Source organism: Thalassophryne amazonica, chromosome 19, assembly GCF_902500255.1.
Source record: "Thalassophryne amazonica chromosome 19, fThaAma1.1, whole genome shotgun sequence".
NCBI classification, from domain to species: domain Eukaryota; kingdom Metazoa; phylum Chordata; class Actinopteri; order Batrachoidiformes; family Batrachoididae; genus Thalassophryne; species Thalassophryne amazonica.
Window position 1 is genome coordinate 54430962 of NC_047121.1, and position 13172 is coordinate 54444133.

Consider the following 13172-nt stretch of genomic DNA (forward strand, 5'->3'; position numbering starts at 1 on the left):
CATATGTTCTTTACCACCATCACTGATGGCTTTTTGACTTATTTTTCAGCTGAATAATGGTTTCTTACTTCCCCAGCCAAGGCTGGAACCTGTTTCCTGCTCGGTGGACTGAGGCAGGTAGTGTAAAGCACATACCAGGAATCAAACCCAGATTACAGAATGGTAGTCCAACTCCTGAATCTGGACCAGAGCATGGATTTATTTTAAATATTCATTACCTATATAGTGACGGCAGGAGGATATATCTAGTTCCAGAATTAAAACAGTAAAGATAGAGTTCTGCTAGGAGTGGACGGTACATTGGCGTCACAGTCATCAAGCCTATAACAAGGTGTGCTCGGCAAGAAAAAACAATTTTCTCAATGATTCCAACCAAAAACAACACAGATAAAAAAATAAGGCCAAATAGCCCTTTATTTAGAAATCAATAATCATTTCAGCCTATCCGTGCTGGATCAACATTGTGGCACTGGGGCCCTGTCCCTCCCCCCGTTCTGCTAAGCTCCACATGTTAAGATACCTGCTAAACACTTTTCCTATCAGCTATCGTCATTTTCACATGAAGTCATAGGTTTGAGTGTTTTCCACCATTTGGGTTTATCTTGTTTCAGCCAGCTGAAATCACGCTGCCCTTCTTTACTCCAGCTGGCAGTCGCTGTGTCCTTCCAGCACCTCTCAAGCACACTGGGGGAAGCCCCCACGTGATCTATGACTTTTCTACCAAATGCAGGTCGTGGTGTCTGATCGCTTGAATTTCAACCGAGCAGGGGTTCAATTTCTAAATGGTTTCCAGACAGCAAATTTTGATCACTTTGGTAACATATTAATATGTATATGTCACGAACATGAACATGAGAAGCTCTTCAGCATCTCACCATGTAATTTAGGTCCTTCAGACTTTTTATGCTAAGGAATAAGATAATAGTGGTACCAAAGAAAATAATTTTTTTTATTACTTAAAACTTTAAAAACCCAAAGGCCGTACAGCTTCAAAGACTGTTAATTAATCACAGTGATTTGTTAAATTAAAATGGGGGAAAAGTAGTTTTATTCATAAAATTTTTCATCCAAATATTTATTTTGAACAAGCAGATTTGAAAATGAAAACAGCCCTGGTTAAACTCCTGTTCAAATAATTATCGTGTAAAACCAGTAATACCGTGATATAATACCGTCAGAGTCCAAAAAACGGAAAGAGTGCGATGTGTGTTCGGGTCATAGTATCTCCCAAACAAAGGTTCTCGATCGGATAAAAGATCAGGATCTTGGGGACAGACACAAGCTGCAGTGACGGAGCGACTGTGACGGAATAACGGTCGGTTGCACGTAATTGTTCTACTGTATGTAAAATGTGAGTTGCAATACTGCAACAGAACACCCAATCACGTTCTTCAGAGTGCTGAAAAAGTCACATTTAAAAAAATATTGTGGCAAAACAAAAATGTACAGAAAAGGGTCAAACAGAAACTCGTTGCTCAAACGCAGAGTCCAGAGACAAAACTAAACACTTCTATGTTTGGTCCCAAATTGTGGATGAAATTAGCTCCATATTATTGCAGTCGCCAAACATTCAGAGCTTCAGGGTCGCGCTTGCGTTGAACTGAAGAAATCACGGAATTAAAAACAGTTTGAGATATTTCAGTCCATCAGCTTTTTGCCAACACGTTGAGTCGTAGTCCATTGGCCATTTTCTCCAGAGGAAACTTGTTAATTCATACTTTCATTCTATTAGCTGCCACTTCCCCTCAGTTATGACAAATATGAAAACTATAACCCGATAAATTAAAAACCCACAATGGATTGCAAAAATAACATTGAAGGACTGGCACAACGTTCTGCAGCCCTCAAGTGAGAATGTAAAAACTTCTTTGCTCTTTGTAGCAGCTGATAGTGTTTTCTATTCATGCTTTTAACAAACCACTATATTAACTGGTAATATAGTGCAAAACAGAAATATACCGCAATCACTAAATACGCAAAAAAAAAAAAAAAAAAAAAAAAAGACATGATGGTTCCAGTTTCATGCCAAAGGACAGTCTGACAGAATGAGAAGAAGAGTCTCCATGGAAAAACTGTGAATCCCTTGAGAAAAGTGCCCTTTACTCCTCTGAGAGGTGCTCTCTTTCTCTCTCTCTCACAAAACCGACTGTATTATTACTCAGAATTACCCAAACCGCAAAGAGTAAGTTCATCCATATTGGCTTGTGATTCTTCTTAAAAACAGCCAAACTAGAGTAAGTCTATGGAATGATTTGATATCGTGCAAAAAACAAAAAAACAGAAGGGAAGAACTGTCTCTCCTGACAGTCTCGAAGTGCTTTACGAACCGACGCACCTCCACCTGATTGCATCAACGCAACGTGCAACCAACTCTGGCCGGTCAATCACGCTTTGAAAGCCGCTGGCGAGTGGAACCCGTCCCAATCCGGCTTCTCATTGTTTCCACAAAAAACAAGAAAACATCCAGCGCTCTGATAAGTCCCTGTAATGTTCGCTGTCCTCACTATCCTCAGTGTAGTGTGTACACAGTGCCACTAGGGGTCCTCTTCCATGTCGTCCAGGTTGGGAGCCATGATGAAGTGTTTTGGGTAAAGGAGGCAACGTTCGTCGGCATATTCTTCCCAGCGAGCGTCATCGCTCTCATGGGTGATGTAGCGCTCGCCTCGCCGTGTTTCAAACTCCCTAAGGTCGAGCCACGTCTGATAGTCCTGAGGAAAAAAGATGAGACACAGTCAGGTTCGAACAATTCAAAAGGCAAAGAATTTTTATAATTTGTGATAGTCTTTGGACTCCACCTTTAACAGACAAAGTCAGTCACCTGTAACCAGGGGTGGCTGAGACACTTATCCACGCTGTACCTCTTCCTCATCTTGACTTGGAGAAGATTGTTGATCAGGTCCGTGGCTGTGAGGAAAAGTCCAGATGTCACCAGTGAATTAAACTTATTTCACATAATGACACACTGGATTCAAACAACATTCATCCATTTATTTTTTTCTTCCTCTTATCCGAGTCTGGGCTGTGGTGGCAGTAGACCAAGCAGGTCATCCCACACTTCTCTATCCTAGGAAAGTCCTCCAAGTCTTCCTGGGGGATCCTGAGGCAATATCCCAAGGCAGCAGGGGAATAAAATCCCTCCAAGCATTTCCCGGTCTTCCCCAGGGACTCCTCCCAGTCAGACATGCGTGGAAGATCTCCCTGGAGAGATGACCAGCGGGCATCCTCATGAGATGCCCGAACCAGCTCAACTTGCTCCATTTGTTGCACCAAACAAAAGAAGCAGCATTTCAGCTTCTCACCCTGTCCAGGAGTGTAAACCCAGATACCCGACGGAGAAATCCCATTCCCATCACCTGCATCCATGATGTTATTCTTTCAGTCATTACCCAAAGTTCATGATCATAGGTGAAGATAGGAGCCTAAACCAACTGTTAAATTGTGAGTCTTGCCTTCATTTGCTGCATAAGACTGGCAGTCTTATGCAATTATTCTCATTACTGATTAATCTGTCACTTAATGTTCATCAAGTTCTTTCTGAGATCAAGTTGTGTTATTTTGTAAAACGAAAACACTTGTTAAATTGTTCAGTTTTTGATGGTGATTCAAGCCTGCATAAAAACATTTCCTTTCACTGCTTTCTTCATTTTCTTAATTGTCATACAAGGTCTGTTAGAAAAGTATCCAACCTTATTTTTTTAAAAACCATATGGATTTGAATCACATGTGATTGCGTCAGACAAGCTTGAACCCTCATGCGCATGCGTGAGTTTTTTCATGCCTGTCGTTTGCGTCATTCGCCTGTGAGCAGGCTTTGAGTGAGGTGTGGTCCACCGCTCTCGTCTATTTTTTATTGCGAATAAATGTCTGAACGATTTGGAGCTTTGCTGCATCAATTTTTTTCCAGAAACTGTGAGAGACCTCCAGGTGGACACCGTTCGAAAAATTAATATGGCTTTCAGGGACGATTTTATGGGGATTAAACAGATTACGGGGTGTTACTGCCGCTTTAAGGACGGCCCACAACTGCTGAGAGCGCGGCGCGCTCCCAGCCCCCATCAACAGGCTGACACCCCGCTGGAACAACCAGATCATTTCCAACGTGAAAGCTTTGTTGATCCAGGACCTCGTCTGACTTTCACAAAGAGGCAGAAGATGTGGACATCAGCACTTTTTCCGGCACATTCCACCGTTACAGGAGTTTTTTTCATGGAAAGAAAAGCAGAGGGACGCGCCACGGCTCCGTTCATTACGCGGGACAAAACCACTTCGGTGTTGGTCTCACAGGACAGCTTTCAGGTGGATTTCAGACGGATTCCGGTTGCTTTCCAGTCGTGTGAATATCCGATTGTGATTGTGCATGAGCTGGACATGCCAGAACATGTCCCTTGAGGCTTCATCACGGCGTTGCTTTGCGCCGAGCGGCTGCACCATGACGTGCGGTGGAGCAGCTTCTCTTTCCATGACAAAAACTCCTGTAACAGTGAAATGTGCCGTTCATTTTTAAACTGGACACTGTCTTGATCCGGTATGTCATCTGACTAGCACAGGAATTGTGAAAAGACGTGGACATCAGCACTGTTTAATCCCCATAAAATCGTCCCTGAAAGCCATATTAATTTTTCGAACGGTGTCCACCTGGAGGTCTCTCACAGTTTCTGGAAACAAATTGATGCAGCAAAGCTCCAAATCGTTCAGACATTTATTCGCAATAAAAAATAGACGAGAGGGGTGGACCACACCTCACTCAAAGTCTGCTCACAGGCGAATGACGCAACCAACAGGCATGAAAAAACTCACGCATGCGCACGAGGGTTCAAGCTTGTCTGACGCAATCACACGTGATTCAAATCCATATGGTCTTTGAAAAAAATAATAAGGTCTGATACTTTTCTAGCAGACCTCATATAATGATTTCCTTTTGGTTTCATTCTATATTCTTGCTTTATGATGTCACAAAGCTCAGATGGGGGCAAAAGTCAGAGCTCAGACTGACTGATGAAAAAGAAAAAAAGTGCACATTACTTAACTGTCAAATTCATAAAATGTCATAAAATAAAGACAAATGAACATTAATTTGTAAAACCAGAAACAGATATCTACTTTTTCCCTTTCAAATAGTGCAGAATTCACATTTAAACTTTTACAATGGTACAAAATTGAAAAAAACAAAACAAAATAAACACCAATTTCTCAATTGGCAGGACTGCCAAACTTTTCACTTTAATCAAAGATGTTAATGAGTAAAATAGAATATGATGTTGTCAAGGAGTAGGAAGGTAGTCAGGAGTGGAAACTGGGAATCATAACTTTGTGACATCATAAGGTGAGAGAATGTGAAGAAAGACAAAGAAAAATTTTGCTTGCAATGTTTAAAAAAAGAAAATTTTCAGCTGATTTGATCATCACCATGAAATATTTACCTCTTGTTGGACTCAAGGACAATCTCTACATAATTTTATTGGAATCCCTTTGTAAGTTTGTGAATTTGAGTTAAGACAGGTGAAGATGGACATAATCATTTGAGCTCTTTTACGTAAAGAGGACCTCATGATTTTTAGTTTTGGGCTTCTTTGTTTACTTTTTTAGAAGGGAATTCTCTGTAGATGTAGCTGAAACAGTACAACATGAATATCAGCAGCGAATAACAAATAGAGAAAAGACTTATCAGCATCAAACACCTCAGTTTGTTCCACCTAAAAACCTGAAACCTTTACTGTATGTGGGAAGATCTGAACTTCAGACAGTTGGTGAGATCTGAATAATCTCAACCACAGAAGAAGAAAAGTGAGACAAAAACTTCAACGAGTCAGACGCGTAGGAGAAGAACAAAGTCTGACACTGAACCACAGGTGCAACAAAGCTGCAGCGCATCAGTTTACCACAAAATTAGCTCATGTTCTCACCCTCACTCACCCTCTGCAGAGATGTCCTTCCACGGTGTTGGCGGGTACATGAACGCAGCATTCTGGATCTGGTCATTGATGTCCTCATCCTCGTTAAAAGGGAAGGTCCCGCTCAGGCTGACATAGACGATCACGCCCACAGACCACATGTCTAACGAGCGGTTGTAACCTTTGCTGCGCAGCACCTCAGGCGCCAGGTAAGCCGGCGTGCCCACGACTGACCGCCGGAACGACTTCTCACCGATTATACGGGCGAAACCGAAGTCGCACAGCTTGACCTGGAAAATAAAAGAGAAGTTTGTTGAGGCAGAACACGGATTGTGTTGGACTTTGAAACACATCTCCACCAACGAAGACGAGAGTTTACCAATAGAAATACTGAACTTTTTTTTTCTTTTTCTTTTTTTTAATCAAAGTTGGTGAAAAGATCGGGCCTATCATGGAACAGATTCCATAAGCTTCTTGAGCTAGTCAAGGTGAATCGAGCAAAAGAGGCAGAGCAAGAAACATTTTAAAAGAAGAATTTGGGAACATTTTTAATCTCATAAAAATGAGATATGGGTAAATATGTATGCTCGCCTGTGACCAACCTATTTCTCAGCAGCATAACTGCACCAACCACCCCCCCCCCAACACACACACACACACACACACACACACACACACACAACCTCGTACATGGGTGTATATTTGAGTATGTTTGCCTACTATGACTGGCAGCTTGATTGCCAGCAGTACCCATGGCAAATGATTTATTATGAAGAAAGGGATGACACTCTGACGATACCTTAGTGGTTAGCACTGATGCCTCACAGCAAGAAGGTCATGTGATCGATTCCCATCTGTAGCCTTTCTGTGTGGAGTTTGCATGTTCTCCCAGTGTTTGTGTGGGTTCCTCTGAGTGCTCCGACTTCCTCCCACATCCAAAAACATGCAGGTTAGGTGAAATGGACACTTTAAATTGTCCATAAGTGTGAATATGTTTTTTTTTCTCTCTCTCTCTCTGTGTGTGTGTCCTTGTGACAGACTGGCGTCCTGTCCAGCACCCCCGTGACCCTTAATTGGAGTAAGCTAGTACAGAAAAAGGATGGGCTGAAACATGAAATGTCCACATACTTATGGCCCTTTCCAATTAAAAGTCCTGCTTTCTTCATGTGCGAAAAGGGGATAAATCCTTGATGTTCTGAAAGGGTTTTACAGAGTAAAGGTGAAACTTTTTGGCCCTTGGTGGAAATGTATTATGTCCTCATAACCGCCAACTGTTAATCTTCACTGTCACATCATGTGGTAACAAAATAACCACAAAGACTTATAATAATGGGACAAAGTGGTTTACATGACAGACAGGCAGATCACTGAGAGTCTGCTACACGCGAACCTTGAAGTCTGATTTCAGTTTACGTCACACTGACTGGGATTATACAACTGGGGCTAATTGCAGCTACTGCAACCCTCCACTAGGGGTGCTAGAAGCCTTCTGGCTGCACCTTTAAACAGACATTTATGTACCTTTTTTTTGTTTTTTTTTCCTTTACCTGAGGAAAAGGTTCCGCAGAGGCCAACAGCACATTCTCGGGCTTCAGGTCACAGTGAACAATGTTTTTGAAGTGGAGATGTCTCAAAGCCACCAGGATCTGGTTCACAGTCAAAAACCACAAATTCAGCATGAAAAGAATTCACAGAACACTACAATCTCTGTGCTATAGTGTATACAGTTTCCGGTATGAAGAGTTTAAAGTGTGTATAATCTACAATACCGCTATATGGGGAAATAATGACCTTAAATAGTTCCGTCTTGACCAGGACCTTCTCATGAGGACATATGATCTCATCATCTACATTCATGAGGCCTGGTGTTAGCTTGCACTGCACACATGTCAGCCTATGGCTTTTTACCAAAACCACAATGCGCCTTACTTCCCCCCCGATCCTGAACCCGACTTCTGGACCACATCAGAGCCGGCCTCGCCACAGCTAATGGGGCTGCTGTTAATGGTGCAGCTCCTGTTTGAGACCCAGGATCCACAGAGGCCCAGGGGCCTGCTGCTCTTCTAATCAGGACGTGAAGCCACCGGCACACCGCCGGCTGTAATCCACAGACAGGGAGGAGGCCACGATGCAAGGAAAAACGATCCCATAAACAGCCCCCAACCAACCAATCGGCTCACCACAAGAATAAACCAGCTCTGGAGTTCAAGTTGAAGCTGATATATGGGGGGCTACCACAACCTCCCCCAAAAAAACACAAGGACACACACAAACTGACAGAAAATACTCAAAAACATCTGAAAGTCTACAGAATGTGCCGAGTCCACACACAACCCCTGGAAAAAACTGTGGACTCGCCACACTGTGGACTCGCCACACAGTGGATGTCCAGCCAGCTTCCTCAAGCAAAATTCTGGAATCACTCAGTGTTGTACTGGAGCTGTACAAAAGTTTATTCTAGAATCTTGCATAGGTTCAGTTTTTCAAGCTCAATATTACAGCTAACCAGCCCAAAGGCGACATCTGTGATCCAACAGGTACCTTCATACCGGTGTCGCAGACCAAACGGTCCGCCCCTAATAATCCGTCCACCTTTTGCATCTGTGCATGTGCCATTTCTGACCACATCAGCTCATCTGAGATGGAGTCTCTTCACCCAAAGCAATCAAATGGATTAATGAGATTATTAACCATTAGATGATGACGGTAAAACCTCTTAAATCATTCTAAAGTCAGTTTTAAGCAGAAACAAGGCGAAATTCAGTAACTCTTTGAGATGTCCAATGCGCAGTGAACGCAACAGCTAGCAGCTCTTAAGCCGCAGCGCTCTGATCACTTCCGCCGCCTTTTATGATGAAATGTTGAATTTATGTGCAAATGATTATTGTACAAAAGCTTCAGATATCTGTTGCTGAGATAGATGATGATTGGAGGCAGTTTGAAGCAGAAACGAGGTGATAATCTGTGAACCGCGTCATCGGGGGGGGACTGATTTTTAGGGAGACTGTTTGGTCTAAGTCTCCGGTACATGCTTATCCGTTTCACGTTTTTAATTTTTACAGTTTCAATCAAGTAGCCAAAAATGAGGGCACTAATAACACAGCTTTCCTTTTATTTTAACAGATAATTTATTGGTTTATTAGTAGAAATACTTAATTTAAAAAAGACCCTTACAAACTAAATTGTGTAGACATGCATTACCAGGGTGCCTGGACTTTAACTTTGAAGGGGGAAAAAGACTGTCCGTGATAAAAGGGAGGATTCTGACAATAAATACACACATCATATTTTGTTTTTACCCATATATATTGTCTCCACCTGTGCAGTTGGTGGTGTGGATCGGGTCACTGATGCTGTGACCCTCGTCCGTACTTGTGTATTTTTCTATGTTTTTTTTAAACCACCAATGACCAAGCCTTGCAAGACTATGGGAGGACGACATAAACAAAGGACTGAACTTCACTTCACACTGGGGGCATTTCGGTGAGTGGTACTGGGCCTGAAAAAAGATTCTGGGGAACCACTGCTTAAGGTGCTTCCCCTACAGCAGGAAGACCATGAGTGTGAACCTGACTGGGGACTTTCTGTGTGGACTTGGCATGTTTCCACGCGCTGTATCTGACCGGCGTGTCTCCTGGTACTCCCGCTTCCTCCCACATCCCAGCAACATGCAGGCAAATTTGGTGAATTTAAAGCAGTTTTCTCCACTACTAAAGTACCGAGCTTTGCAGCCCTTCTTTGGGTCTACAAAACAGGAACTGTGTGTGTTTTTTTTCCCCACTGGCTACGGATCCAGCTGTAGTTTCAGTTCCAGTTTTGTTTCATGAACTCTGTTGTATATGTGATACTTCTAAAACTGCACAAAACCCCGTACAGAACCCCGGAGGCAGGACTGTTAAATTTTTGTGTCAATATAATCAGCACACTTTCTGCTCCCAAAAAAGTAAGTTTGTAGTTCTTGTTTCTACTATATCAGAAACTAGAATGAGAAACGTGGACCACACCCTCGTGACTGGCAATCAATATTAGTTCTAGTTACCATTTGTAGATTGAGCAGAAGCAGGACCACTCGTTGGGACTTGGGTAAAGGATGATCTGTCATCTTCATAACAGCCGAGGTTAACTTTAAGGCTGCAGCAATGCAAACAGGACTGCTGAGGAGGAGCCGTTTCTTTTGCTGTTGGGTTTACATATATTAAGACTGTTTTTGACTAAAGTGAAGAGGAGGAAAAGCAGAGCATCGCCACGGATCCATATTATGGACCCGGAGAATGAACTTTGCCACAGACAATGCTAGAAAAGAATCGTAAGATCTCTGAACAGACTTGTAAAAGGTCTTCTTCGTTATCATCGTTAAACCACTGCATCATTGTTTTGTTCACATTTTCTTTTTGGGAGGCACAAAAAAAAGCTGTTGAAAACTGTGTCATTGCATTGCTTGTCCAGCAGAGGGTGTTCCGATGGCACTGTTTTCAGGGCTGTCAAGCATGGCTGGGACCCCATCACCCCTTGTTCACATTTGCTACAAGAAACTGAGGAAATCAAGCAGCTGCCACTCACTTTCAATCACACAGGCGTTTTGCAGTAACAAGATGAGTGGTCGCGATGTCACCAGCTAGGTGGGGAAAAATAGACGAGAAGTCTTTTTAATTTTTCCATTTCATCTATTGTGTACAGCACGTGGTAAGTTTTCTGGGTGAATGTGTTATATACATAAATTATTATTATGCAAATGCTGAATGATGCTATGCAGCGAGTGCCAAGCCGAGTGAAGATGGTGTGACGCATGTTGGTTGGTTGATTCTTACATTTATCACTATTTAATATGAAGTTCGGTTTAAACTGTAAAACATCAAACCTCATTTACATTTCTTTGTCAAAAGGGTTTGAATAGGAAATTTTAGGATTTACTGCCATTTTTATGGATATATTGACAGATATACTGGTATTGGGGGGGTATCACCGGGGTATCACATATCAAACGCCATGATTCCTGGAGACTTGCAAGTAAAAAAAAAAAAAGAAAAAGATGAGAGAAGCTAAGGCAAGTGTTTCTGTGACTCGTACCTGTGTGACGAGAAATTTGGTAATGCGTTCAGGAAGTTTGCTCTTCTCACTGGACAGAATCATCTCCAGCATATCACCATGCAACTTCTCCATGACGACAAACACCCGCTCTGGCGTCTCAAACATGCACTCCAAGTTGACGATACCCGGGTGGTGCAGATTCTAGAGAAAAGCAAATGACACTGGATATCACGTGTAAAAGAACCTATGGATTCATGAACAGTCATTAAAACTGCTGCTTCAAAAGGCTTTTAACACATCAAATCAAATCAATTTTATTTATATAGCGCCAAATCACAACAAACAGTTGCCCCAAGGTGCTTTATATTGTAAGGCAAAAGCCATACAATAATTACAGAAAAACCCCAACGGTCAAAACGACCCCCTATGAGCAAGCACTTGGCGACAGTGGGAAGGAAAAACTCCCTTTTAACAGGAAGAAACCTCCAGCAGAACCAGGCTCAGGGAGGGGCAGTCTTCTGCTGGGACTGGTTGGGGCTGAGGGGAGAGAGTCAGGAAAAAGACATGCTGTGGAAGAGAGCAGAGATCAATCACTAATGATTAAATAGAGTGGTGCATACAGAGCAAAAAGAGGTGAATAAAAAGAAACACTCAGTGCCTCATGGGAACCCCCCAGCAGTCTAAGTCTATAGCAGCATAACTAAGAGATGGTTCAGGGTCACCTGATCCAACCCTAACTATAAGCTTTAGCAAAAAGGAAAGTTTTAAGCTTAATCTTAAAAGTAGAGAGGGTGTCTGTCTCCCTAATCTGAATTGGGAGTTCCAGAGGAGAGGAGCCTGAAAGCTGAAGGCTCTGCCTCCCATTCTACTCTTACAAACCCTAGGAACTACAAGTAAGCCTGCAGTCTGAGAGCGAAGCGCTCTATTGGGGTGATATGGTACTATGAGGTCCCTAAGATAAGCTGGGACCTGATTATTCAAAACCTTGTAAGTAAGAAGAAGAATTTTAAATTCTATTCTAGAATTAACAGGAAGCCAATGAAGAGAGGCCAATATGGGTGAAATATGCTCTCTCCTAGTCCCTGTCAGTACTCTAGCTGCGGCATTTTTAATTAACTGAAGGCTTTTCAGGGAACTTTTAGGACAACCTGATAATAATGAATTACAATAGTCCAGCCTAGAAGAAATAAATGCATGAATTAGCTTTTCAGCATCACTCTGAGACAAGACCTTTCTAATTTTAGAGATACTGTGCAATTGTAAAAAAGCAGTCCTACATATTTGCTTAATATGCGCATTGAAGGACATATCCTGATCAAAAATGACTCCAAGATTTCTCACAGTATTACTGGAGGTCAGGGTAATGCCATCCAGAGTAAGGATCTGGTTAGACACCACGTTTCTAAGATTTGTGGGGCCAAGTACAATAACTTCAGTTTTATCTGAATTTAAAAGCAGGAAATTAGAGGTCATCCATGTCTTTATGTCTGAAAGACATTCCTGCAGTTTAACTAATTGGTGTGTGTCCTCTGGCTTCATGGATAGATAAAGCTGGGTATCATCTGTGTAAATGAAAATTTAAGCAATGCTTTCTAATAATACTGCCTAAGGGAAGCATGTATAAAGTGAATAAAATCGGTCCTAGCACAGAACCTTGTGGAACTCCATAATTAACCTTAGTCCGTGAAGAAGACTCCCCATTTACATGAACAAATTGTAATCTATTAGATAAATATGATTCAAACCACTGCAGCGCAGTGCTTTTAATACCTATGGCATGCTCTAATCTCTAACAAAATTTTATGGTCAACAGTATCAAAAGCTGCACTGAGGTCTAACAGGACGAGCACAGAGATGAGTCCACTGTCTGAGGCCATAAGAAGATCATTTGTAACCTTCACTAATGCTGTTTCTGTACTATGATGAATTCTGAAACCTGACTGAAACTCTTCAAATAGACCATTCCTCTGCAGATGATCAGTTAGCTGTTTTACAACTACCCTTTCAAGAATTTTTGAGAGAAAAGGTTGGAGATTGGCCTATAATTAGCTAAGATAGCTGGGTCAAGTGATGGCTTTTTAAGTAATGGGTTAATTACTGCCACCTTAAAAGCCTGTGGTACATAGCCAACTAATAAAGATAGATTGATCATATTTAAGATCGAAGCATTAATTAATGGTAGGGCTTCCTTGAGCAGCCTGGTAGGAATGGGGGCTAATAGACATGTTATGGTTTGGAGGAAGTGACTAATAG

The 13172-nt window shown here is 42.1% G+C and overlaps 1 protein-coding gene across 1 annotated transcript in view; it reads right to left on the bottom strand.

Annotated features, from left to right (window-relative positions):
* Positions 1-242: 242 nt before the first annotated feature.
* The window catches only part of prkd3 (protein kinase D3), a 111062-nt gene continuing 98132 nt past the window's right edge, over positions 243-13172 (bottom strand). Inside the window, exons 15-19 of the mRNA XM_034195584.1 lie at positions 10959-11120; positions 7439-7537; positions 5914-6181; positions 2819-2904; positions 243-2708 (exon numbers count right to left, since the gene is read on the bottom strand). Of these exons, the coding sequence (XP_034051475.1) occupies positions 2535-2708; positions 2819-2904; positions 5914-6181; positions 7439-7537; positions 10959-11120 (789 nt within the window). The 3' untranslated portion in view covers positions 243-2534. The remainder of the gene's footprint in view (positions 2709-2818; positions 2905-5913; positions 6182-7438; positions 7538-10958; positions 11121-13172) is intronic.